The sequence below is a fragment of the Diadema antillarum genome, unplaced genomic scaffold (genome assembly GCF_040938485.1).
Source record: "Diadema antillarum isolate AM-2024a unplaced genomic scaffold, OU_Dant_1.0 seq00000835_RagTag, whole genome shotgun sequence".
Classification (NCBI taxonomy): Eukaryota; Metazoa; Echinodermata; class Echinoidea; order Diadematoida; family Diadematidae; genus Diadema; species Diadema antillarum.
Genome location: NW_027271711.1, coordinates 610,499 through 637,646, shown reverse-complemented (window position 1 = coordinate 637,646; position 27,148 = coordinate 610,499). Strand labels below are relative to the sequence as shown.

At 40.2% G+C, this 27,148-nt stretch overlaps 1 protein-coding gene across 2 annotated transcripts in view; it reads left to right on the top strand.

Annotated features, from left to right (window-relative positions):
* The window catches only part of LOC139740100 (alpha-mannosidase 2x-like), a 236,935-nt gene that overhangs the window by 70,457 nt on the left and 139,330 nt on the right, over nt 1-27,148 (top strand). For both annotated transcript variants that reach the window (XM_071650686.1, XM_071650685.1), the window contains exons 11-12: nt 13,731-13,839; nt 25,405-25,475. In XM_071650686.1, coding sequence (XP_071506787.1) covers nt 13,731-13,839; nt 25,405-25,475 — 180 coding nt within the window. The remainder of the gene's footprint in view (nt 1-13,730; nt 13,840-25,404; nt 25,476-27,148) is intronic.

Here is a 27,148-nt window from a genome sequence, read left to right as displayed (position 1 = left end):
CTGGACTCCTGCTTTCTCGATAGTCCATCTGTTAGCTTGCAGAAACAGTGGGATACTAAAGATGGTAGGGTGCAGCGAAATCTCTGTCATCTTTAGCGGACGCACATGCGCACACACAATGTACTCACGGCTATGCAGTGTACGTGTGTCTTGCGCCTGTGCATCTATTGACAATACACGAAACACTCTGCCTGCGCATGATATGGACTCTCATACGGTAATACATGGCGCGGTCACAGGGCAATTACGTATAGTTCGACATTGGCGTGCCCGAATGAAAACAACGAATGCTGTTATTGTATCCCCCGAACAGAGTTCGGAGGATACTATGGATTTGGCCTTGTTGTGCCGCCACGTCCGCCGCAGAGATTTTCTTGTGAGCGCTCTACTGGCTGCAGTTCTTCTTAGATCATCTTCAAATTTGGCATGAAGGTGTATTATGGTAAAACGAAGACGCCTATTGTTTTTGGTGATGGCGCCCTCGCTTGTTCCGTCTTTATACATGAAAAGGTAGATTGAACAGGGTCTGCTTGTGTGTGCGACGCTGGCCTTGTTTCTTGACCGATTTTTTTTTCAAATTTGGTATGTAAATGTGTCATAGTCAAATCTATACACCTATACCTATTGATAATGTTGCCCTCACTGTTCCACCTTTTACAGGGTCAAAGGTTACCCTGATCATGTCAAAATTTGCAAAAGTGCTTATTTATGCAATAACTTGATTGTTACTCAACGGATTTTATTCAGACTTGCTAAGGAGGTGTATGGGTGGTCATTCTACATGAAGGACACAACAGTTTGTGGTGACGGAGCCCTCAGTGTTCCAACTTGGATGCCATGTCACATTTCTTGTGTGCGCTCTATCAGCCACATTTCTTATCAGATTTTCTTCAAATTTGGCGAAAAGGTGCATTATAGTGAAATGAAGATGCCTATATTGTTTTTGGTGATGGTGCCCTTGCTTCTGTCTTTATACATGAAAAGGTAAATTTAACAGGGTCTGCTTGTGTGTATGATCCTGGCTGTGTTTCTTGACTTCAAATGGGGTGTGGGGGGGGGGGGGGGGGGAGGGCGCGGTTTTGGGGGAAACATGTGCTCAGTCGGGTCCCCCGGCCAAGTGCTCTAGTTTATTGTATTTTTGCACAACTACAGGATACTATGCAGCTCAGGTACATCATTGAGTTTACTCTCAAGTCGGGTATCATTGTACTCAGACTGTTTAGAATGGCTAAATATCCACTTAACTAGGGCATGTCCGTGCCAATATCGTGCCCTTCCATTAGAGATTACATGTGCCGCTGTCCATTCGTTTACTGCAGCTGCTGTAAACATACATATTTGTAAGACATGTGCGGACGTTGGTGAAGTCTGTTTGCTTTGCCGACGACCTGTTTTTGAAGTTACAAGTGAAAATAAAATGGGTGGTTCTATGATCCATCAAACCAGGTTTTGGTGATAAAAATAAAAAAGGAGGGAGCAAATGAAGACAAACATATTCTATTCATTATCTCATAATGTGGGGAAAGAAATATTACAGAAAATAATATGAGGCCCTGAGACCCATGGATTCTCACGGGTGCCTAATACTTACAAAACCTATGACTATGATCTCCCCCTCCACAAATGATAATATAATAATAATAATAATGATAATAATGATAATAATAATAATGAATAATAATGTACAATCTGCAGCAGATAAACCGGTGGTTCTATGATCTATCACACCAAGTTTTGGCCACGGGTGCCTGCATGGAGGCAAGCACAGGGGGTAATATAAAAGTCAAAGTGTCAAGGGTATTTCCCTGTTCAACGGGAAGAATCTGTGAAGAACTTTCGGGGATTATCATAAGCATTTTTAGTAATTTTTCCTGAATAAGTTTTGTCGTTGTCATGCCTCCGCCACGAAGTGGTGCCGGAGGCATTATGTTTTCGGGTTGTCCGTCCGTCCGTCCGTCCGTCCTTCCGTCCTTCCGTCCGTCCGTAATGAATTTTGTGGACAAGGTAACTATCAAAACCTCTTGAGGTATCCTAGTGAAACTTGGCATGTATATGTATTAGGGGATGAAGTTGTGCCTATCAACTTTTGGGTGCACATGCTCAAGGTCAAAGGTCAAAAGGTCAAGGTCAAATACATAAAATTTAAATGTCACTATTTCCACCACATCTATTGAATGCCAGAAGAGATTTTCTTGCAACTTAGTGTATACATGTATTACCCAATTAAGATTCTCTGGTGAAAGTTTGGGTCATGAGGTCAAAGGTCAAAGGTCAAAAGGTCAGGGTCAAATACATAAAATTTCACTATTTCCACCATATCTATTGAATGCCTGAAGATATTTTCTTGAAACTTAGGCCAAAAAAAAAAAAATTGTTGCATTGGCGTAACCCGCCCTACCCTAAAAATTCAGCCGACCCCATGTTTTTTTATTATTTTTTTTTGCTATCGATATCAAATATCTTGTTGATTGCGATCGCGATCGCACAAACCCGGAAGTGGAAACGGCTCTGGGGATATCGGATGTACGAGGGAGAGATCTAGCGCCTCGCATAAGCCTTCCTTGATCAGTACGTCATCTGTTTCCAACACGGACACATACTCTAACAAGATTTATTCAGTGTATACGTAGCATTCAGACTGCGATGTATTGTGCACAGTTTTGCCATAGGTTTCTTGTGTGGAGAACTTACACGAATCTGTATATGTGGGACTGTAATAGAGATCGCCGTGTGCGATGAAAAGATCGTACATATGGGTCAATTTGCATCTATCTTATCTAAGTCAAAATAGTAAAATATGAAGTGAAAACATTCAGGATAGGGATTTCAACATCTTTAAATTCTGTGAAGGGGTATAATTCCAGTAATATCGGCCTCATAAATGATTTGTAGAATAGATGAACACAGCACATTCGGTGCAGCAGTTGTAACTGTTTACTGAGCTGAGCACGAGTTTTACATGTAAAATGCAGGTAGCAAAAAAAAAAAAAAAAAAAAAAAAAAAAAATCCGCCCGACCGACCCTATTTGAAAATCTCATGTTACGCCAATGCAACAATTTTTTTTTTTTTGGCCTTAGTGTATACATGTATTACCCAATGAAGATTCGCTGGTGAAAGTTTGGGTCATGAGGTCAAAGGTCAAAGGTCAAAAGGTCAAGTAAAAATATTAAAACTTCTTTGTTTTCTCCGTACCTTGGAAAATTGTTCAAGGTATCTTCATGGAACATAGTATATACATGTACTGACTGGAAGTGATTATCTAGAGAATGTAGGGTTCATGGGGTCAAAGGTCAGGGGTCAAAGGTCAAGTGCAACACTTCAAATTTTACTATTTCCCTCATATTTATGCAATGCCAGCAGGGGTATTTTTTTTAACACTTGGTGTATGCATGTGTAACCTAATAGAAATTCTCTGGAAAGTTTTTTTTTCTTCCTTTTTTTTTTGCCTCAAAGGTCAAAAGGTCAAAGATCAAGTGAAAGTGCTGAACTAACTTTTTCCTCCATATCTCGGAAGTGGCTATCTTATGAATTTTAGGGTCAAAGGCCAGATGAAAATGGTAACAATTTACTATTCAATTCAGAAATTGCACTTTTTCTCCATACCGGTACCTTGAAAATTACTCAATGCATAAATGTATGAATGGGTCAAAGTCAAGTTAAAGTCCTTAAATCCCCAAATACATGCTCTCCTATTCATCCAATTAAACCTAGGTCAAGGAAGGTGAACATCGAACACATTTGTGACAAACTTGTCATTTCAGTATTTTGCCAATTTTGTGAAAATGTAATCACACATTGTCCACATGTACTACATGTATCTAGACATAATGGGAAAATCATGCATTATGGCGGAGGCATACCAGTCGCCAAAGCGACATTTCTAGTTGTTGTTTGTTTTTGCTTTTTGTTTGCGGGATGGAAATCTGTGTGGGGGGGGGGGGGAGGTGGGTGAGGGACAACAAGACAATCGTTGGACTTCAATGGGTGCAGATAACCCCTCAAAATTCAAGTTCTATAATAAAAGCAAGTGACGGGAAGATATCCCAACCAATGTACTGGATCGCGGCACGTTCTACAAATGTAATATTGAATATCTTGGAAGGGGGGGTCATGGGTAGAAGAGAGCACAATTTAACGAAGGAATGAGAAAACATCTATTTTATTTCATCAAAATGTGCAAAATCGTATATGAGAAGGAGAAAAAAAATAAAGGCCCTCCGACCCATGGATTTCCACGGGTGCTGCTAGTATATATATAAAACGCTATTCCAGCCATAAGGGGAAATACAGAATAAGTTATAGTTTGGGGGGATTTCGAGAAAAAGCATAATAACATTCACAAAAATGCCAAATTGCCTTTTGGAAAAATTATGCGTTAAAGTGTATCTGTACACAGAAATTTAGTTTTCTGACATTGTAGGTTATTGTACTGGTAATATCCCTATCAAATATAAAAGTGCAACGTTACTCACATACAGAGATATAGCAATATATAAAGAAACATCGAGCAATCTCTGAAATGCCAAAAATTACATTCGCCTTGATCTTAGAGTAGTCGTCTTGCGTTATCGACTGCATTACATTGTGTAGTTCGATAATTTTCTGTACGATCAGTGTGCTACAATACCCTCAAAACATGCAAATGCACGCAAATGTCCACGTACGCTGCTAGGTTGGTGCTGCCGCGCCGCCCCGGGCCACTGACCAGGCAGCTGCGGCAGCATCTACTCATGCGGATGCATATGGCTAGATGAGGCGATACCGATAGACGGTATTCGATATAGCTGTGCGCAGACGGAGGCAAACGAAGGAAACGTGCACACACTGATGGTCTACGCGCGCCTACTATATTCAGATCTGGCTACTATTGCAGCGGGCACTAGTGCGTGCTGATTTATTAAAATTAATATTTCACAGTTTTGGGCATTTTTTGTGATGGGATAGAATTTTCTCTGGAGTTCTTAGGACATGCTCTCACACTTCTCACATTTAAATTTTAGGGGAGAGATTCCCTTTGATATGGGCTCAATGAAGCATTAAATTGACAAGAGCACAAAATGCATCTTATACCACTAAATAAATTCTGTATGTTTATGAGAAAGTACAACTTTTTTTGAGAAAAAGCAAATATGCCTGCATTCCCCCAATGACCATTTTCTATGCACATCCAAATATATACACCCTTTTTTTTTGCATCACTGACAATCTCCCTTAAATTGTATTGATGGTACAGTCCTCAATCTACACACATACTGTGGAGTAGTCCTTAGACCCCAGATCACTGATAGCGCATTGAAAAACATTGTCAAAACCTTAAGGGGAATCAAAAATTTCCCCTTTGGAGTGAATTCCTCTTAAGATACCTTGTTTTCAGAGGTATATTCCCCTATGGATCGTTTTATACATATATATATATATCTCACAAAACATTACCATTATCAATTTACCGGTACTTGGATCTCATTGAATCTCATTAGTAGATCCAGCTGAGGCAGCGGCTGGTCATTATTCATAACTCTGTGCCCCAAAAAGGATTATGCACATAAAGGGTTGAAGAATTGGTCCACTGGGTAATCAAGCTTGGGTCTGCCTAAACTCCTATGAAGTCTCTGTGGCGGAGCGGTTAAGGCATTGGTGTTCCATGCGAAAGACCTAGGTTCGATTCCTGGTGGAGACCAATTTTTCAACTCTTGCTCTTTTTTCAAAAAAGGAAGAACAGTAAGAGAAATAATAATCCAAAGCTATGCACCATTTTCTCTGTTGTCATATCTGACATATCTATCTATCTATACATACATACGTACACAATATATGAGGAAAGAGAAACCAGTGTGTAGCTTTGAAATTATCATTCCTCTTAAATACTGCTCTCCTTTTTTCTTTTTTTTTGGAAAAAGTGCATTACTTGAAAAATTTGTCTCTACCAGGATTCCTTTGGCATGGAACCCCAGTGCCTTAACCCGTTTGCCACGAAGACTGCGTCACTATTCAGGCAGACCAAAGCTCAATTTCCCAATGGACAGACTCTTCAACCCTTTATGTGCATATTCCTGTTTGGGGGGGAGAGAGTTGTGAATAGTAGCCAGCCGCATGCCTCAGCTGGCTCTACTACTAGAGATTCAAGTAACAGTGAATTGATTCAGGTAATGTTTTGAGAGAGCAGTCAGCAATACATACAGCTTTAGGCCTCTCCTTAACTTGATTTTGCATATAAATGTGAAATATGAGGAAAGTGTGTAGCTTTGAAATTATAATTCCTCTTACTGTTCTCCCTTTTTTGGAAAAAGTGCAGGAGTTGAAAAAATGTTCTTCACCAGAAATTGAATCCACTTGGCATGGAATGCCAATGCCTTGATAAATGTTTGTTTTGAGCCTAATTTATCCTTCTGTCAGCTATGACCAGAAATTCACTCCTGGAAATGTGAAGTAATTTCATCTTATGTTGTTCATATCAAACATGATGATGGTTCCAGTAATTAAATAATGAGCTCAGTTCCTTCTAAAGTTGGGTAATTCATTGCATGTTTCCATGTTAAGACAGATTTTGAACATTGCATTTGTTGGGAGAGAATTCTCGCTATCCCCAATACACCAAAAAGTATCCGGATATGGCTTTTTTGTCAAAATTTAGTGCACTTCCAGGACTCGGGCACTTCCTGTGCTGGGCATATTTTGCACAGCTCTAGCGTGCGCGTACGTATACCTAGGGCCGTGCCGGCCACGGGTAGGCGCCAGTACCCGAGCCAGGCCTGTGATAGCTAGCCCCTGTATTTACCCTAGGCCTTGCATACAAAGTAGACATACTGCTTGATCATAGTGATTGACTTGCATGTCGGTCATTTCTGCATACCCCACGACAACGCTGAAAATAATACTTGAAAATATTCAGCCACCTGGATATCGTCATGGAAGGTTCTTCTCGAAATGACAGTTCCCCAGCTGAAAGCATTTTTGATGGAAAGAGGCATTCCTTGTCATGGAAAACGCAAGCCTGACCTCGAATCACTGGCAGTGAAAGCAGCTAAAATGTACAGCGTTATTGAGCCATGTGACCAGAAGGAATCGGGGAAGAAGCGCCATAGAGTGCAGGTTCGCAGTAAGGACCCATAGTCATATATACAGCAATTTCTCAAGAATGGAGAAATTTCAAATCATATAAATGCTAAAATTCAAGTCGAGGAAACAGTAAGAACACACCAGAATACAGTCGGCCGGCTGTATAGCTGTGAGCTGTGTGTAAAGAGCATTCGCTTGTAATGTGCGTACGAACGGAAGTGACTTAGCTCCGGAACTATCCCATAATGCACTGTAAATGACACTTAAATTAACATCCGGATACTTTTTGCATATTGGCGATAGCGAGAATATGTTAATATTATATTCGAATTATTTCCCAGTTCAAGTAAAAGTAATCATCAGTATATGACACTTATTTTTGTTGCAGTTGGTGAAATTGCTTCAGTAAATGTGCCTAAGATTTATGCAGAGACATTCTAGGAGTAGACTTAAATTCTAGTGTTTAATTGTTGCAAAGAGTTCTCTTGTGGATATTCAAGCCTTACTGTGAGTTTCATTTTCACTTCATTTAACACTGAGAAATACTCAGTGATAACTGATTACTAGTAGTAATGATAAAAAGTGATATTTTTTGAAACCACATATTCAAATTGACAGAGATAATGTCATCACCTCACAAATCTCCATTAAGACTTCATACAAAATTTAACCAAATTTCTGCTCTTTTCTTCCATGAAATCAGTCAGAATATTTGTCCTTCATGTGATGCTATATTTTTGTCTTTTAGTAACCTAACAGTGAATATTTTCAAGGAAAAGAAGGTCATAATTGCTTTGTTTTTGACCAAAAACTTGTCTGTAATATATTTCTTACTAGCAGCACCCGTGGAAATCCATGGGTCTCAGGGCCTCATGTTTTTTTAATTCATTCATATTTCTTTCCCCCCGTTTTATTAGGTAAAAAGAAAGAACTTTCCGTTTGTTTGTTTTTTGCCCAGAGTCATCCCATCAAAGCCGTTCCTAATGTTGGTGCACTTGTTTGATCGATCATTACGCACACATAAACACACACATACACACACAAAGACACCTTTTCGATTCATTAAAAAGATGCAGATTGGTTATATCATCATTTATATTTCTTTTTCCACGTTTTTATTCGTGCGTCGTGCGTAAACTTTTTACATTTTCATCTTCTTCTTGAAAACCCCAAGACCGATTTTCATCAAACTTGGCAGGTAGCATCCCTAGGGGGTTAGGAACTCAATTTGTTAAAATGGGCACCATGCCCCACCCAGGGGGCCCCCAGGGGGGCCCAAACCCCCCAAAATTAAGGAATCTGTAAAAATCTTCTTCTCTAGAACCAGAAGTGATAGAGCTAAGTTAATAATATGAGTTAGTACATTGATGACTGTAGTTTCAAGTTTGTTCATGGCAGAATCAGGGGTGCCCCCCTTGGGACCCAGGGGAGGGGGGTGGGGAAGGGTTCTAATGGGGCCTAAATTGTACATTTTCATCTTCTTCTTGAGAACTCCATGACCCATTTTCACCAAACTTGGCAGGTAGCATCCCTAGGGGGTTAGGAACTCCATTTGTTAAAATGGGCACCATGACCCACCCAGGGGGCCCCCAGGGGGCCCAAACCCCCCAAAATTAAGGAATCCGCAAAAATCTTCTTCTCTAGAACCAGAAGTGATAGAGCTAGGTTAATACTATGAGTTAGCACATTGATGACTGTAGTTTCAAGTTTGTTCATGGCAGAATCAGGGGTGCCCCCCTTTGGACCCGGGGGGGGGGGGGGGGGGGGGGGTGGGGGTGAGGAGGGGTCCTAATGGGGCCTAAATTGTACATTTTTATCTTCTTCTTGAGAACCCCATGACCCATTTTCACCAAACTTGGCAGGTAGCATCCCTAGGGGGTTAGGATCTCAATTTGTTAAAATGGGCACCATGCCCGCCCAGGGGGCCCCCAGGGGGCCCAAACCCCCCAAATGAAGGAATCTTTAAAAATCTTCTCTAGAATCAGAAGTTATAGAGCTGAGATAATACTATGAGTGAGTACAGTAATGACTGTAGTTTCAAGTTTGTTCATAGGAGATCCAGGGGTGCCCCTCTTGGGGGTGGGGGGGGGGGTGGTTGGAAGGGTCCAAATGGAGGCCTATGAAAAACCCGTCTGTGTCCCTTCCATCCGATGACAATCTCATCTGAGGGTTACAACTTGTTCCTGAAATACAATTGATGGATCATTTATCATTTTTCCCCTCTCTCTCTCTTTCTTTCTTTCTGATGTTCTTTTATTCCCTCTCGAGAACATGTGTCTATATAGATAAAATCAGACTATTCATTAAACCACCCGTTCATGTGACTCTGAATTTTGTGGTTTTTTATTTCATTTTTAGATATTTCATATTTGTTTATTTTCATCAGTTATTGTGGTGTTTGTGTGTATCTGTGAGTGTGTGTTTATGGAATTGTAACTGGAAACATACACTAACTATTCCACTGCTCAGTTGTACAGGATATAAATAGAGTTTGACAGAGCTAGGGTGAGAGAGGGTAAGAGAGAGAGAGAGGAAGAGAGAGCCAGATAAATTTCCAGAGAATGTTTTCTTTCCTCTTTCTCTGTCTTTCTTTTTTATTTCTGATAACATTGTTTTTTTCCCCTTTCGAGAACACGTGTCTCCATCGACGAAATAAGGCCTTTCAGAAAATGACCTGACAATCTGACTCGCATTTTCGCTTTTGCTGTTGTTGTTTTTTACTACAAATAATTTTTTTTTTATGCCTCCGCCAACAAAGTGGCCGGAGGCATTATGTTTTCGGGTCGTCCGTCCGTACGTCCGTCTGTACGTCTGTCCCGTTTTGTTTTTGTCGATATCTCAAGAACCGTGAGGTGGTTTTGCATCAAACTTGGTATGAGGGTATATCCTGGGGGGATGATACTTTGTTTGGATTTTAGGGTCACGGGGTCAAAGGTCAAAGGTCACAGGTTATTTTGTGAAAAAAGGTTGAAATTTCATGTTTTTCACCATATCTCGCAAATGGTTCAAGGTATCTTCATGGAACTTAGTATATATGCATGTACCGATGGGAAGTGATTATCTAGGGAAGTTGGGGGTCATGGGTCAAAGGTCAGGGGTCAAAGGTCAAGGTCAACTCCTCAAAATATCACTACTTTCCTTATATTTATGCAATGCCTGAAGAATTTTTTTTTAACTTGATGTATGCATGTATAACCCAATATATATTCTGTGGGAAGTTTCTTGCCAAAAGGTCAAAGGTCAAGTGAAAGTGCTAAATTGCACTTTTTCCTCCATATCTCAAAAGTAACTCAAGGTATTATCATGAAACTTACATATTTATGCATGTTCTACCTAACAGTGATTCTCTTTGGAACTGTGAGGTCAAAGGTCAAAGGCCAGGTTTAGATAATACTATTTTACCATTTGATACTGAAATTATACTTTTTCTCAATACCCTGAAAATTACTCAATGCATAAACTTATAAAAGGGTCAAAATTCAAGTAAAAATCATCAGTTCCCCCAAATACCTGCACTCTGACGTTTTAATCATTCATCCAATTGAACCTAGTTCTAGGAAAGTGAACATTCAGCACATTTGTGGCAAACCTGTCATTTTAATATTTTGCCAATTGTGTGAAACTGTCATCACACATTGTCAAGACATTGTACTATAGACCTATTAGGAGAACCATTCATTATGGCGGAGGCATACACCAGTTGCCGTAGCGACATTTCTAGTTTCTATTTCTTTATTTTACTAATTTTCGTGTTTTGTTTTGTATTGTCATTTTTTCTTTTCCCCCCATTTGAGGAGGAATAGAACCGAGAGGGTTTGGATGTGCATGAAAAAAAAGAGAACAAAAGTATTTTATAGGGAGGAACGGAAAGGAAGGGGGGAAAAAAAGGTAATTCGTCCTGACACATGGCCGACGTGTGATACATGGAGTCGTCTCACACCTCCCATGTGTATCAGCGTATTCATACAATGTTACTGTATACAGTATCCATCCCGAGCACGCAGGCGAATCGCCGAGTAAAATCTTGCAATGCTCAGATCATACGTATACAGACAGCTGTACTGACCAACACCACGATTCTACATGCCCGTCACTACAACATCCTTATATATTTAGTGGAGAATTTTGTGGATTTGTTTAAAATCTAATTGATGAAATACCAACGCTTAGATTCGCAATTCATGTCCAGTATACAGCAACTTTCTAACCAGCTGACCCAGGCTGCTCGTATCCACACACAGTACGCAGCAATAGGGCTTACCAAAGCATTGTGTACACTAATGGACTCGTCTGTTCGGATTTTGCAGCGTCAAGAATTAGATCGTTATTGCAATCCCTTTCATGAAAGGCAAACACATAATAGCCATACAGCAGTCTGTATTGTACAATGACATCCGATGTGAGAGTAAACTCAATGACTCACCTGAGGTGCAGAGGATCCTGCAGTTGTGCGAAAGTGTGCCGAGAACGTATCATAATATGCAATGCAACACAGGCAGGCTCAATACATTATGCATGTACCACTCTCCACGATGATCTCTTTGCATGCCCGTACCCATGCATAGTGCGTCTAAATAAGATCCATTGTCTCCACGAGCGACCACAGAACTGGACGCATATGGCCTATTGTGTAGATTTCTGTGTGTGCGATCTGAGCCTGCGAGCTGTATAACCCGTGTACATCGTGTGTGCGTGTGTGTCTGTCCATGAAAGATGATCGAGAGCTTTCGCTGCACCCATTATCCCACTGAAGCAGGAGTCCCGCGAACTCGCTTCATTTTTCTTTTGTGCCGCTCTCGACGTCGACACAGAGGCGGAGCGCAGACGAAACCCGGTCGAAGGCATAAAAGAGACCCTCCCGCTGCCGACGGCACCGGTCTCGAGGGCCCAGAGCCGATGGCTTCGGAGGAGATAGCCGCACAAAAAAACATGTGCAAAACCTATGGTGGACCCCCCGCTTCACCTTAGAACATTACTGTGTATAATTTACAAACCAATGGGAGAGGTGATGTCAGCTCTTATTCCAATTGTTTGTATGTGATTCTAACCAATATTACCATATTATGAAAACATGAAATTTAGAATTCCATTGCTCTATTTTTTTTTCATGTCTAATTTTTTTAGAACTGCAACTATTGTCTTTATCTGATTTATTCTATTTGTTACAAGCAGCTTGAACAAAGATGTGGAATAGCACTTCAGATATTATCTATAAATATGCCCAGTTCATTTCTACTCGCTGAGATTAAATGTTGCATTCTTCACTGGCAGCACCACAGTCATGTTTTCTTGAAATCACCACACAGTTATTGCATATACATGTACCCAAGTGTTCTTGGCAGATTATATCACCTGTTTACCTATTTACAATTTTTTGGATGAAGTCTTCTACTGTTTTTATGATTATGTTTCCCATTAAATCTGGCACAGAAGGATTGGAATTTTTCCACCAGCTGACACCTCATAAAGCACATTTAGGGTTTATGAAAACAAGTGCAACTAAAATACAGACATGTTAGTCCATGGGCCAAGACCCAAAAAATGGGTTATTGGTACCACCTGAGGTGGCAAAACCTTTTTGGTGTCATTTTGTTTGTCGGGTATAGATATGCTTATCAAGCTATGATAGCATTTCCAAATGAGTAGCTTAGTCATAATAAATGAATTTTTAACCAATTTGGTCTCGTTTTTATACCCCTATACTTCTGAATAGAAACTAAACCGCTATACAAAGAAGAGCACTGCCTTCTGTATGTCCACAGGTGTTCTGTTGTAAACGCGTTGCACTTAGTCTTTATGCAAGGCAGCGAAGGGAATATCCAAAGGGTTATGATGTCCCCAGCTGTCACGCGGTGTGCTTAGTCTTTATCTAGAACAATGTACCATTATCAAATCTAAAGTTCCTAATAAAAGGGATTATCTATACTGTTTTTATACCACCCTCTCAACAAATACATCAGTTTTAAACAAAAATCACTCTGTTCATTTACAACATTATTTATTATAATGTATTGTAGTGTACCGATACATTATTTTTGCATTATCTTTTAATGTTGGATGGAAATAAAGCGACATTGGCGTGGTATTAGCGTTTTCACCGTAGCGTTTTCACCGGAAAATGATAAATAATTGGAAAATACGGTAAAATTCACGAGGAATTGCTTTTTTGTTGTTGTTGTTTTTAGATAAAGGGATATACACTGTATTATAAGCTTTGGATATTCCCTTCGCCGTCTTGAATACTCAGTATTAGACTAAGCGCTGTGGACATCATAACCCTTGGATATTCCCTTCGCTGCCTTGAATAAAGATGAAGCGCACCGCGTTTACAACAGAACACCTGTGAACATACAGAAGACAGTGCTCTTCTTTTTATAGAGGTTGGTCTCGATTCAGAAGTATAGGGATATAACAACGAGACCAAATTGGTTTAAAATTCATTTATTATGACTACGCTACTCATTTGGAAATGCTATCATAGCTTGATAAGCATATCTATGCCCGACAAACAAAATGACACCAAAAAGGTATTGCTACCTCAGGTGGTACCAATATCTGGCCTGGCCCATGGACTATGTAGACTGTGTAATCTTCAGTTACCTGTTAGTAATCACTCACTGCCATGCCCAAATTTCAATGATTACATGTACCTTGTGTATCTTCTTGATGGTAGGATGTTGACAGCTCTGAACGAGATGGGTAAAGTGATCATGGCAGGAATTCACTACATGCTGACTCCGGACAAAAGCAGTTACGAACCCCAGGCATCCTACTTTGATGTGGTGAGAAATTATGGTCTCATAATAGAATTTTTATGCCTCCGCCACGAAGTGTCACCAGAGGCATTATGTTTTCGAGTTATCTACACTGTATGCAATGCCTGGAGGATTTTTCTTGAAACTCAGTGTATACATGTATTACCAAATAGAAATTCTCTGGGAAAGTTTTTGGCTAACAGATCAAAGGTTAAAGGTAAAGTGAAAAGGCTAGATTTTACTTCTTCCTCAATATCTCGGAAGTGGCTCAAGGTATCATTATGAAACTTTGTACATATCTATGCATGTACTGCATGTCAGTGATTCCCTGGGTAATTTCAGGGTCAGGGGGTCAAAGTTCAAGGGTCAAAGGCCAGGTTAAAATGCTTTAATTTTACTATTTAATGCTGAAATTACACTTTTTCTCCATACTTTGGGAATTAGCCAATGCATATAAAAAGAGTTAAGGGTCAAGTGACAATTGTCAAATCCCCTATTACCTGCTCTCTTAGATAATATAGCCATTGATCCAATTAAACCTACTTCAAGAAAAGTGAACAACCACCACATTTGTGACAAATATGTCCTTTTGATTTTTTTTCCAATTATGTGAAACTGTCATCACACATTGTGAAGACATACTATAGACTTATTGGGGGAACGATGCATTGTGGCAGAGGCATACCAGTCGCCATAGTGACATTTCTAGTTCTTTGCATTAGGAAGATAAGGAAGTCTGTAGGAAATTGAGACCTCTATAATTAGCTCATTTTACAAACTCACCTGAGACAAGGATTCAAGCTGGCTATTGGCTGTCTGTGGCATTCATTCTGTGTGTGTGTGTGTGTGTGTGTGTGTGTGTGTGTGTATGTGCATCATCTGTTGTTTGTTGTCTCTAAAGTTTTAAATTTTCATTTCCTTCTTTCAGGGATGCCACTTTCCCAACTTCAGTCGGAATTCTGACTTCTTCCGTCATTTCTTGCAATTCTGACTTTACCTTTTTTCTGCAATCACAAAAAGTTGAAAATTTGTATCATTCTGTCTCCCTCTCTCTCTCTCTCTCTTTCTTTCTCTTTCTTTCTCTGTCTTCCAGTCATTCTTTTTTTTTTCCTTGTCTCTCCAGCATGTGCATGAGGATCTTTTATTAATTTCTCATATAATGTATGGGAATACTGTTGCATGTATATGTGCGCACACATCTGGCAAGCTTGTGTTACAAAGCCTGAACAGCACCCACCAACAGATGGGCTAATAAGACGGTCATGTATCAGCTGCCAGGAGCTAGCTTCGGGTATAGACTGCACTGAGCATTCCGATCCCTGACTGTGGCCATCTAGCTGCTAGCTAGCTATGTGATGACTTGGATTGTGCGTACAATGAATGTTTCCCCAGGTGTACACGGTACAACTGCCTTCGATATTTTTAGTGGAGTTTTCTTTTTATATGTTGGACTTTTTCATGGAATTTCACACAAGGATTATCATTGCCATCATCTCTGTACAACTGTAATCAGTAAACGAGACATGAAACTCATCACTGAAGACGAGTTGGTGATACGCTGGGGTGACATAAGATACTGGTCATCCATGATCGACAACGAAAAGAATGTGATATAGCTACTTGAGGTTATATGAAGTTGAATTTCTTGTACCTACATAATTCAGATCGTATTTTTTCTGTCATACAAACCTATCAGAAACTCTGTGCGTGTGCGAATCAGCCAATTTACAGGCTTTTTGAGTACGCACAGTGTATTTACCAAGTGGTCATCGGCACAAACAAATTGAAATATGACGATAATTATTACTGTTTCAAAGATCATATTGACTTTAACATTGGTCTTTTCAAGCATGAACTTTGACCCTTATGTGCATAACCAAAACTGCTATATCTAATCTTGTTGTCATTATCATAATATGATCAGTTGGGAGAGCTCTTACAGCTACACACCTGTAAAATTTTCCAGCAGTAAAAGCAATGAAGTATCAAATACGAAACAAAGGGAAATAGAGCAAGTGTGTGTGTTTACATGACAATGTGGTTTATACCTGGACGAAAGTGGCATGATCTCAATTTTTAAAAAAATCAAAAAAAGAAAAACAATTTTTGCTTTGCATCCTATGAGGTTTGAAACTTCACAGGTCCAAACGTATGGCTCCAGCAAAAGAGACAACGCCTTTAACCACGTAACTGGAATAGGTCTCCTCGAACCAAGAGTGTGGAACGTAAGCTATATGTGAAAGATGAATCATGACGATCACCCGTGGTCGACACATTTTCAAAGGGGACAGTTAGAAGTGGAAGGAGTACTAAGTATATTGTTTCATTAATTCCAGAGCAATGACACCCTTACATATAGGCATACCATAATTTCGCCTCTGAAATCAATGGTAGCACTCATGCACCAGTACTTGCATAGTGCATAAACTTTTCACTTTTTCACTTTTCAGTGAAACGTGTCATAACATAAATTTGTAATTCAATCAGCAGTGATTGACTTTATGAAGGAGAAAGATATATCAAATTTAAAGCTTAGCACGTAACTCGGGGATTATAGCATTATATTCAGTTCTTTACTGCCCAGATGCCAACAACACCCCTCACCAACGGCTACGCATAGTGAAACAGCCATGACGAAAATAAAAGTTTTGCCTTTTCTTTGGCAGAACGAAACAGAACCCCTTCAAACACACTATACTTGGCAGGGTGTGGCATGAAAAAGCTCTTTACTAAAACTAAACAGTACATACCTTCCACTCATGTGGCACAAGAAACCTCTATAGCAAAATAAAGCCTGTCTACAACTCCGTTATTGGGTCAAACAATAACAACCTGAAATTTCAAAGAGATGAGCGAGACGCTATACACCAGGCCTAAAGTTAATGAATTCAGATCTCATTCCTACTCAAGTTGGGAATATGTAAATGTACACATTCCCACATACAGTATAACAAAAACAAACATAAGAAAAGGGAAGAGAAAATGAAAGTTGGTAAGGGGAAAACTGCATATAAGAGCAATTTATAACCTTACGTGTGGCAAATGAAGCAAATGTATAAGATAGACTTAATGGCCCGAATTCACGAAGGTGGTACAAATGAAACCATGGTTTAAACCATGGACAAACACCATGGAGCGCCAAGTGTCGCATGGAATATTTTGTTACGAAATCAGTCATTTCGTCGATGAAATGATTATTTTGTAACGAAATGACAACATTTTGCAACTAAATGAACATTTTGTCGACGAAATGATAATTTCGTTAACGAAACGGTCATTTTGTCGACGAAATGACCAATTTCGTAACAAAATATTTCATGCGACACTTGGCGCTCCATGGTTTTTGTCCACGGTTTAAACCATGGTTTCATTTGTACCACCTTCGTGAATTCGGGCCAATAAGTCCCACGTAATGTTAAAGCAGCTTTTCAGCATAAACTTTTTTTTACACACATAGTAGGCCCCCATTGCAATGTCGAATTTAAAAACCATCAACTTAATGTCAGAGAAGAAACTAACGTACAAGATGCAGTAAAACCGTAACTTAAATCACTACTCTACCACTTGGCCATGGAACATCCACAGAAAATGTTAAGGGAAAGAAACAACTATAAATATAACATTTTTGAATAAAAGGAAAAGAAAAAGAAAATGTCCACGTCAGGATAACAAACGTGCCCCCATGAACATGCATTTTATTGCTAGACGGGAATACGGTCTTGATGCAAATGATTGTCTCATTAATTCAAAAGCAATGATTCTTTTACCACCACCTTTACCACATCACAATGACGTCTCTGAAATCAATGGTAGCACTCATGCGCAGGTGATTGCAGCGTGCATTACCGGGTAATTTCCCTTTTCCTAAACTACCAGTGAAACGTGCCATAGCATGTAGTGTAATTCGATCAGTAGTGATTGGCTTTGAAGAAGAAAGGTGTATCAAATTGAACGCTTACCACATTACTCAGGGTGATCACTGGATGATCCTGATCTGTTCTGTACTGCCCCAGATGCCAACAATATACATCACCTACGGCTACTAGTGAAATATCCATGACAAAATAAAAGCCTTTTTCACGGTAATACGACACAGAATCCCTTCATACACACTGGACCTAGCAGGGTGTGGCACGAGATACCTCTATAGCAACATAAAGCCTTCTACAACTCCGTTATTGGGTCAAACAATACAACCTGAAATTGCAAAGAGATGAGCGAGACGCTGTACACCTGGCCTAGAGTTAATTAATTCAGTTCTCATCCCTACTCAAGTTGTGATATGTAAATGTACACATTCCCACATACAGTATAACAAACACAAACGTAGAGAAAAGGAAAGAGAAGGCGAAAGGTGGCATGGGGAAAACTGCATAAGGGCAATCTATAACCTTCCGTGTGACAAATGAAGCAAATGTATTAGACTTTCTAGAGCTAAAATAAAAGGAATGAAAGGGAAGAGAAACGCAAGGGGTTTGCTCATTTACATACGAATGGACGTGTTTGTGGTCTAAAATCAAAATGTACAGTGTTACCGACTGGCAACAGGTATACAGCCAAGGCACGAATCCGAATGCATTAGGCAATACGATTGAGAGTTAGCGACCATGAAAAGGTAGTGGAAGCAGTAATGATGATGCCAATATATTTCAGCATAGACTATGAGCACACAATTTCGAGGTCGAGGTCAGCAATTCAATAGACCATCAATGTTTCAGGACACTCGTGTACAAGGCACGGCCCAAACCACAGATTTTATTACATATATTGAATCCAAACGTTCCGTTTTTATTTCGTTTCACATGCAGATTTGATTTACCATAAACTCTGCAAGCAAGATTTACAACTGCACTAATTCACAAAATGTGAAGCGTTGTGAAATAAAAGGAGTAGGCCTACAGATTGTGATACAGTGCATTTTTTATACCGGTATAAAACTGGTCTTCCCTCATTAAATGAATTGAATTCTAATAGAGTTTATACACATGTCTATAGCAATGCAAAAAAGTAAATAAAAATTAGAAATGCCTTAAACTAAGACTAAAATAGGAGATTACTTGTTGTTTAAATGACACTTGCTATTGAATATGAAACGTTATCTAAAAAGAGTTAAAAGAAAAATGATTGAAAACAAAAGTGTCCTGTGAGCATCGATCCCTCTAAAGCGTACATGCAAAACCGTTACTCTAACCACTCGGCCATGGAACATCCAGGGAAAGGGTAAGGCAAAAAAAACAATGTGTAGATGTAACGGGGAAAAAAGTCAATGCCCGCACAACAAACGTGCCCGCGTGAACATGTATTGTATTGCTAGACGGCAATGCAGCCTTGTAACGACTGATGGCGCTATACCATTTCTAGCAACTGGGGGAAAAATACGTCCTATAGACATTACACGTAAAATCGGCTGATTTTGATACCTTGCCTTTAATCACAATTTTCAGTGTGGTGACGTCATCAAATTTCAAGACAAATGTATGGACTTGAAAGACAATTGGTCAAAGTACAACATATCCAAATTTGGGGTAATATTGAGCTAAAACGACCAAGATATAGACAACTAGATGTCAGAAACGGTACCTCAAAAAATTTAATTCCACGTTTTTTATTTCAGATGACGATATGACGTCATAGAGTTTTCCTCGAAATATTGATACTTGAAATGTTAATTACAATTCATTTGCTTTAGTAATATGCAATAAAATCAAAAGGTTTGCCGGACATTTTAAAGAGCTATGGCAAAATAAACAAAGACATGTTTTTTCACTATGTTTGCACATAGCGCGGAATTTGAACTTTCATGCAAGTGCATTGCTTTGTTATTGGTCAAAATCGATCAGAAATCAATGGATATTGTCACTGAATGTATCAGGAATCCAAATCAGTCAGAAAAAAATGCCTTTTCATGTTGCTCAAGCGCTGTGCGCGCGAAAACGCGCGGATGGATGCGTACGCGCAGAATTTTTTGAGACGCTTAAAATTGTCTGAAACTTCGAGATTTCCCATTGGGAAGTTGTTTTGAGCATTTTTAAATTTTGATGCGCGCGTACGCGCCAGTTATGATGACCTGGGTAATTAGTATAGTATAGGACGATCAGTCGTGTCTTGAACTTTATGTCTACCGAAAATGATATAGAAATGACGTTTTGTTATGAAGTTATATTCGATCATGTGACTTTATCTGAAAATCATAAAATGGCACCTAGATGACGTCACAGATATGTTATCGTCATGAAAAGTTTCATGTACAGAGATATTGATATGAGATATGTTGACTGTAAATTTTATGTTAAATTGTCATGTCATTGTTGAGATATTTTGTCCACAAAATTCGTCAGAAAGAAAGAAGAAAAAAAAAAGAAAGATTCCGTACAAACACAAGAGGTGATACGCCGGTAGCGTATTACCTAATTAGAAAGATGAACACGAACTGTTACAAAGAACAGACGACCTAAAGTCATTGGAGCTGAACATATAAATGGAACTGGTCATGGATGGAGGACAAAGACTACGATGGAAATTTTTTTGTCTGAAAATATCCATTAAATTAATCAATCTGGTGTTGCATTGTGTGTGTGGTGCAATAAACAACTGAAATAAGCTTAAGCTGGCAAAAAAGTTCTTTGTGTTCATGCTGCTAAAGATGTCTTCTTCTTCTTCTCGAGTCACTACGCAGAAAGGAACGTTAGATTCGTCCAGTCCAATGTTGGATGCACTGCCTGGCACAGGGCGTTAGAGCTGCCAGATCTTCCTTTGTGCAAGGCTCTGGTAGAAGTGGACAGACCAGGAGATGTTGCATAGTCTGCTCCTCTCCACACAGGCAGGTGGTGTCATCATTCTCACTATACCCCCACTTTGCTAGGTTAGATTTGCAGCGGCCGACAGCACTTCTTAGGCGATTGCAGCAAGACCAGAAAGGCCATGCCTCACTGGCACCTGATGGTGTAGTTTCCTTAGGGCCGGTAGTAGACACTGTATGCGGTGTATGGGTAAGACGTTCAATCCACATTGATACACGCTGCTTGTCAGGGCTTTTGTTCAGGGCCTTTACAGAATGCATGAAGCTGCGCCTGGATTTTAGCCTCTTTCTTGAATGATCATGATTGAAGAGAGGATGGCGAGGGTCATTTTCTTGCTTCAGCTTTTCCTTCTGGGATGCAACGGTCCTACGGATGCTTGGAGGAGCAATCCCACTCAGTAGGTAGAGGTCTTCAACCTTTGTGGGCTTTAGGCAACCAGTAATAGCACGACATGAAGAGTTTAGAACAGTGTCAATCTTAGTGGCATGAGCTGATCTACTCCAGACAGGTGACGCATACTCAGCTGTAGGGTAGCATAAAGCCAGTGCTGTTGTACGTACCGTCTTCCCGTCAGCACCCCACTTCGTATAAGTGAGCTTTCGGAGGATACTATTCCTTGATGCCACCTTTGCCTTGGTCTTAATGATGTGATCCTTGAAAGTGAGGGACCTGTCAAGTGTCACCCCCAGGTAGACTGGCTTGGATACATGTTGCAGGCGTTTCCCATACCAACTAATCCGTAGTTGACGGCTGGCTTCCCTATTCTTAAGATGAAACACACTGATTTGTGTTTTGTCTGGGTTAGCTCTTAGATGGTTGTTGGCATAGTAGGGAATGAGTAAGTCCAGTGCACTGGAGAGGGAGTCCTCTACTTCTTCGAAGGTGTCCTTTTGAGATGCAATGCAAAGGTCATCAGCATAGAGGAAGCGTCTAGTGTCTGGTTGAGTAGGTTGATCGTTTGTGTAGATGTTAAACAACAAAGGGGCAAGCACACTCCCTTGAGGAAGTCCGTTCTTCTGTGTCCTCCATCTACTCTTTCTACCACCGAGGTCTACGAAGAATCTGCGGTTTGATAGCATGTTGCAGATCAACTTTGTGAGTCTAACATCTGAGGTCATCTCATTCAGTTTCTTGGCAAGGATACGGTGATTGACTGTGTCGTATGCTGCAGAAAGATCGACAAAGGCAGCACCAGTGATTTTTCTGTTCTCAAAACCATCCTCGATGTACTGCGTGAGGTTCAGTAGTTGTCCTGTACATGATTTTCCCGGTCTGAAACCCGCCTGCTCCGGGATAAGGTGATCATCAACGAACAATGCTATGCGGTTCAGGAGGAGGCGTTCAAACAGCTTGTACATGTGGCAGAGTAGGGATATCGGCCTATAGCTCTTAGGGATGGCAGGGTCTTTGCCAGGTTTCAGTAGAGCAATGACTTTTGCTTTCCTCCACATCTTTGGGATCTTGTTGGACTTAACACATTCGTTGACCATATCAAGAAGCCATCTGCGTGCACCTGGCCCGAAGTGTTTGATCTGTTCCACTAGGACATCATCAAGACCTGCAGCCTTGTTGTTTTTCATAGACTTCATTGCAGATTCCAGTTCACTCATTGTGAATGGCCTTGTGAAACTTGTGGCTGCGGCCTTGGCTGCGGCTTTGTGTAGTCATTTCCTAGGATGCGGATGGTCTTCCAGGCTTTCCTGCTACTATGAGTCATATCTGTGCTTTCAATGAGCTCTTGCCATTTCTTCCGCCTTTCTTCAGTGATGGAATTAGCTAAGGCTTCACCAAGCTCAATGGTGTCATCACTAAAAGGGTCATCCTCAAAACGCAAGATGTAGTCATATAATGCTTTAGAGTCATCAGTCAAGCCCTGGATGTACCTTGTGCGGCAGCCACGAGGAATGTTATGGCGCGATGATGATTTAACTGATTCTACAAAAGCATCATAATTGTCAGGGGTAGCGGGAAGATCTAGAATAGCAGAGTCTAGGTCATCAGAGAAGCCCTTCCAGTCGGCTTTCTTGAGATTGAAACGTCGCCTGAAGGGAACAGCACGGGGAGAGATGACTGCAGTGATCTTGAGACCTATTGGCCGATGTTGTGTGTGGGGAATGGGATCCAGAACAATCTTCTCACACTGATTGGCAACAATACTGGATGTGAAAATCAGATCTGGGTTGTACCCCCGCCTCCATCGTGAGCTGTTGAAGGAAGGGGGGAGCTTGGCATCATGAATGAGAGACAGTTGGTTGGAGTCTGCCCAGCTCTCGACTAGCTCACCATCTTCATTAGTTTCAGCATAACCCCAATTGACATGATGGCTGTTAAAGTCTCCGATGACAACATTGATGCGACCGCTGGTGACATCAGGGGGAATGTCAAATATGATGGAAGGAGGTTTATACACCGAACTGACAGATACTCCCTTGGTGTTGATGGTAATGATTTCAATGTTATCCGTATCAGAAATAGATATCTTGTCAGCAGACAGCCCATTACGTAAGAATACTGCACTTCCATACTGGTCATGTGGCCTCTCAGCAATGAGGGTCATACCCGAGATGCGAGGACGTACCCGTGAAGGTCCGCGATGAGTCTCTTGGAGACAGAGGATATCACAACTATGCTTGGTGCATAGATCTGCCAAAAGATCTTGTTTGGCGCCAGTTAGACCTTCGATGTTCGATGATATTATACTCAAGGCCGGCCCTGACAAGAGCCCATGCTTGCGACCTCGGGCATCATCAACAGTTCTAAGGCCTAGTTGAGTCATGATAATGATGTGTGATAATCGTTGATAGCGTAGTGTGGTTGAAGGATTCGCAAGTGTAAAACACCTGTCAGGGACCGCGACGTGAACGCTCCTTCAGTGGCCCATTGCTAAAGATGTACATATTACATATGTATGTTTGTTTGATTGGATGTGTGTGTCTGTCATTGTCCCATTGCTTTACTTGTACCTCTTCCACTTATTCCTTCTGAATCATTATGCCCCACTCCTTCATGTGTTCAAAGATTTAACTTTCTCTTCTTCTTTTTTTGTTCGTTTGTTTGTGTTTTGTTTTTGTGTTTTTGACAGGGAACTTGCTAATAGACCAGTTCGTAATTCCACTTTGCACATGAGCAGGAAAAATTTATTTGTACTAACAGGCATTTTGGTTTGTAAATTCACTGAGATAAGCATCTGTGATGCGATGATTATTCATGTTCTCCTTATCTAAATGGTGCTTGCCAGCACATCCACCTGACAGCAAGAATGGTATTTCGCAATATAAAAGGAAATAGGCTGTTATTGCACTCAATACAAAACAATGAAGTGGATGCCTGCTGCCAAATTGTCAACTGATGGAGTATTCTGATCACCTAAGCCATGTTCAGACGTATTTCTAGTCCGAGTAAAATTTTATTGCGCAGCAATTAGAATTCAAATTTATGCCTATCCTACCACAACCCTATGTCCACACGACAGTCGTGGGAAGAAACTCTGACCAATTTACCACGGCCTCCGTGGGGATCACCGTGGAGGGTCGGTGTAACTTCCGGAAGTGGAAACGACGCCGCGCACGTCGACAGTACAATCGTTTTTTTACCAGCGGCATTTGTCTTCTCCATTCTTGTTTAATGGAAATTTCTGAGCGCTAGCTTCTTCGTTGTGATCGACTAGGTTAGAATTGCACTACACGTGCACGTGTACTCGCAAAATGTCAACATTGCAATTTGACCCCGGAAATTTTACCTATGTCGTAAACAAGTTCATAGATACTCTGAGGGCTTGTCCGCACGGGCAATTTACTCAGACCGGCTAGTCATGGTAGCGAGATACTCCTGAGAAAACTCAGGAGTATCTTGGTCGGAGGAAGAGGTCGTGGTAAGTTCCTCCAAACGGAGGAAGTTACCACGATCTTGTTCGGACGGGCACTACTCCGACCTTTCCTCCAAAGTTACTCCGACAAAGCTTCCTCCAAAGTTTCTCGGACAAAGCTTCCTCCGACCCTTCCTCCGAAGTTACTCTGACCAAAACTGCCCTCGTCTGAACACAGTTCTAGTCTAAATGCAAGTTCATTCTTTGTTTGAATATGAATTCCATGAATTGTTACGTCAGACAAGTTTATGCCTTATGCCGCTTTGAAAACGAGTGAAGTGCCTAACCAACTGAGAAAAAAGAAAGGTCATTTGTACCAATGTGTACATGAGCTAATTACAAACTGGCTTATTGTACAAGCTCTGGTTTCTCTGCAAGTTCCCTCCATATCCATATCCCCCATATCTCTTACTAGCGAAGGCTTTTTCAACTCACAGTAAATTCATGATGATCAACTATGTAAATCATGTGTATTTATGTGTTTGTAAGTGCAGCTGCACATGTACTATACTTTTGTATTATTTGCATTTGTATCAGTGGTTCATGACACTTCACCTTCTTGTACAAATGGATTGTCCTTTTTTTGCAATTGTTTTGTATTATTTGGGTATGGAAAGAAACAAATGAAAATGGAAGTGGAAAAAAATGAATGCTAAGTTGTTAAAATCTATGCAAAAGGAAATGAAGAAATTCTTATAATTTCACAAAAGTGGAAAAATGAGCAAAGAAGATAGGATTCCATTGAGATCTTTCAGTTAAAAGGAGGATACCCCTCAGAAATTGCACTCATCTTATTCTGTATTCTCTTTCCTCTGTATTGATGTCCCTGAAGGGATGCCATAGGCATTATATTTTTTGCCATCCACTGTCTTACAAGGCTGAAAATCAGATTTTTGTGTTTATGTCATAAAATTTCTTTTCTTTTAGGATGAGGAACGAGCTACCCATGACTCTATGCCAGTGAAAACGCTGGTGAAGATCTCTGCTGAAGCTCACAGGTATGTAGCCAAGTTCAGTTTGCAGGACATCATCACCTTTAATAGCTAATTTGGATGTTTGCTGGCAACCAATCAGATTGTGATGAAACTTGTACCAATCTGTAAATCTGATTTTACATCTTTGAAAAAAAATAACTAACAGGACTCTTGTGACAAATATCTGTGCACTCATTTCTTTGATTAAATCCATACTGCTACAATGATTGTATCACTCATACATTTTACAGTATCAAATATTCTTTGTTGTCTAAAGTTGTCATGACACTATTTGGTAATTATTCCAAGAGCATTAGCTCATAATTGGCCAAAGTTTCGCATTTTGAGGGAAAAAGCTACATTTTTCATGATAGGTCCAGAAAATTGTGTAGAATTACATTGATAAAGCTCCTCGTCCAGTGGAGCATTCTTCAGAATCCAAGATGGCATCCAAAATGAAAATTTTGTATTTTGGTGAATGATGGTCATATCTGAACTCTTGTTGGTTTTGGTGATGCTGCCCTCAGTTTTCTAAATTTTATAGGGTCAAAGGTCATAGTTTGTTGCCTTAGATACACTGTACTGGTCAGATTATTTTTTTACTCGTTGCTGTTTTTTCAAATATGCTTCCACCAAGAAGTGGTACCGGAGTTACAATATACACATATTATGCTTCCAGGTTGTCCATCCGTCCATTTACATTTCATTTTAAGGACAACGTGACTGAAGAGCTGTTTGAGGTATTCAAATGAAACTTGGCATAATGTGTAAATGATATGATGAAGCTCAGCCTATCATTTCTTGGGTACAACATGCTCAAGGTCAAAGATCATTGGTCTAGATCAAATTTTAGAATGTCACTATTTCCTGTTATATCTCTGCAGTGCTAGAATGTATTTTCTTGAAACTTAGTGTATACATTTATTGCCAGATTAAAATTCTCTTGGGAAAGTTTATGACATAAGGTCAAAGGTCAAGTAAAAATCATAAAATTCAATTTTTTTTCCTCCATATCTTGGAAATGGCTCAAGGTATCTTCATAAAATTTTGTACATATACATGTATTGACTGACATTGATTCTCTTTGAAGTTTTGGGTCATGAGATCAAGGGTCAGTGGTGGAATGACACTATTTCTCCATTCCGTGGAAATAATTGAATGTATACTCTTTGCAGGGCTAGTAAACTTTGTATAGAATTTTGCACATGTATTACCACACTGTGATTGTGTAGGGAAAGTTTTGGCCCATGGTGTCAAGTGAAAATGCTAAAATTTCACCTAGTATTTTCCATATTTCCATGGCTCAAAATTTTACCATGAAAATTGGACTATAACAACTACCAGATAATTATTATTTTGCAGTCCTGTCAAGATGTTATCGCACATTAGCAATATGTACTGTAGACCTATTGGGAGAATAATTATATAATATTGACTGGCCTTGAGGGAGATAGCAGAAAATATTGCCCAAACTGATAGAATATTGCTAGAGTCGAAGACGAGGGCAATATGGTTTCAGAAAGGACAGTCAATATCACAGTTATTACCTATCCCCCAGGTGAATTAGGCAAATAGGCCAAGGCCTGCTGTATGTACACACACTGACTTAGGCCTAGGCCCTACCTGTAAAATCATCACCAACGTATGTCCTACACTCCTACGAAGTGCGCCTCATCTTTCACCAAGTGCAAAATCTT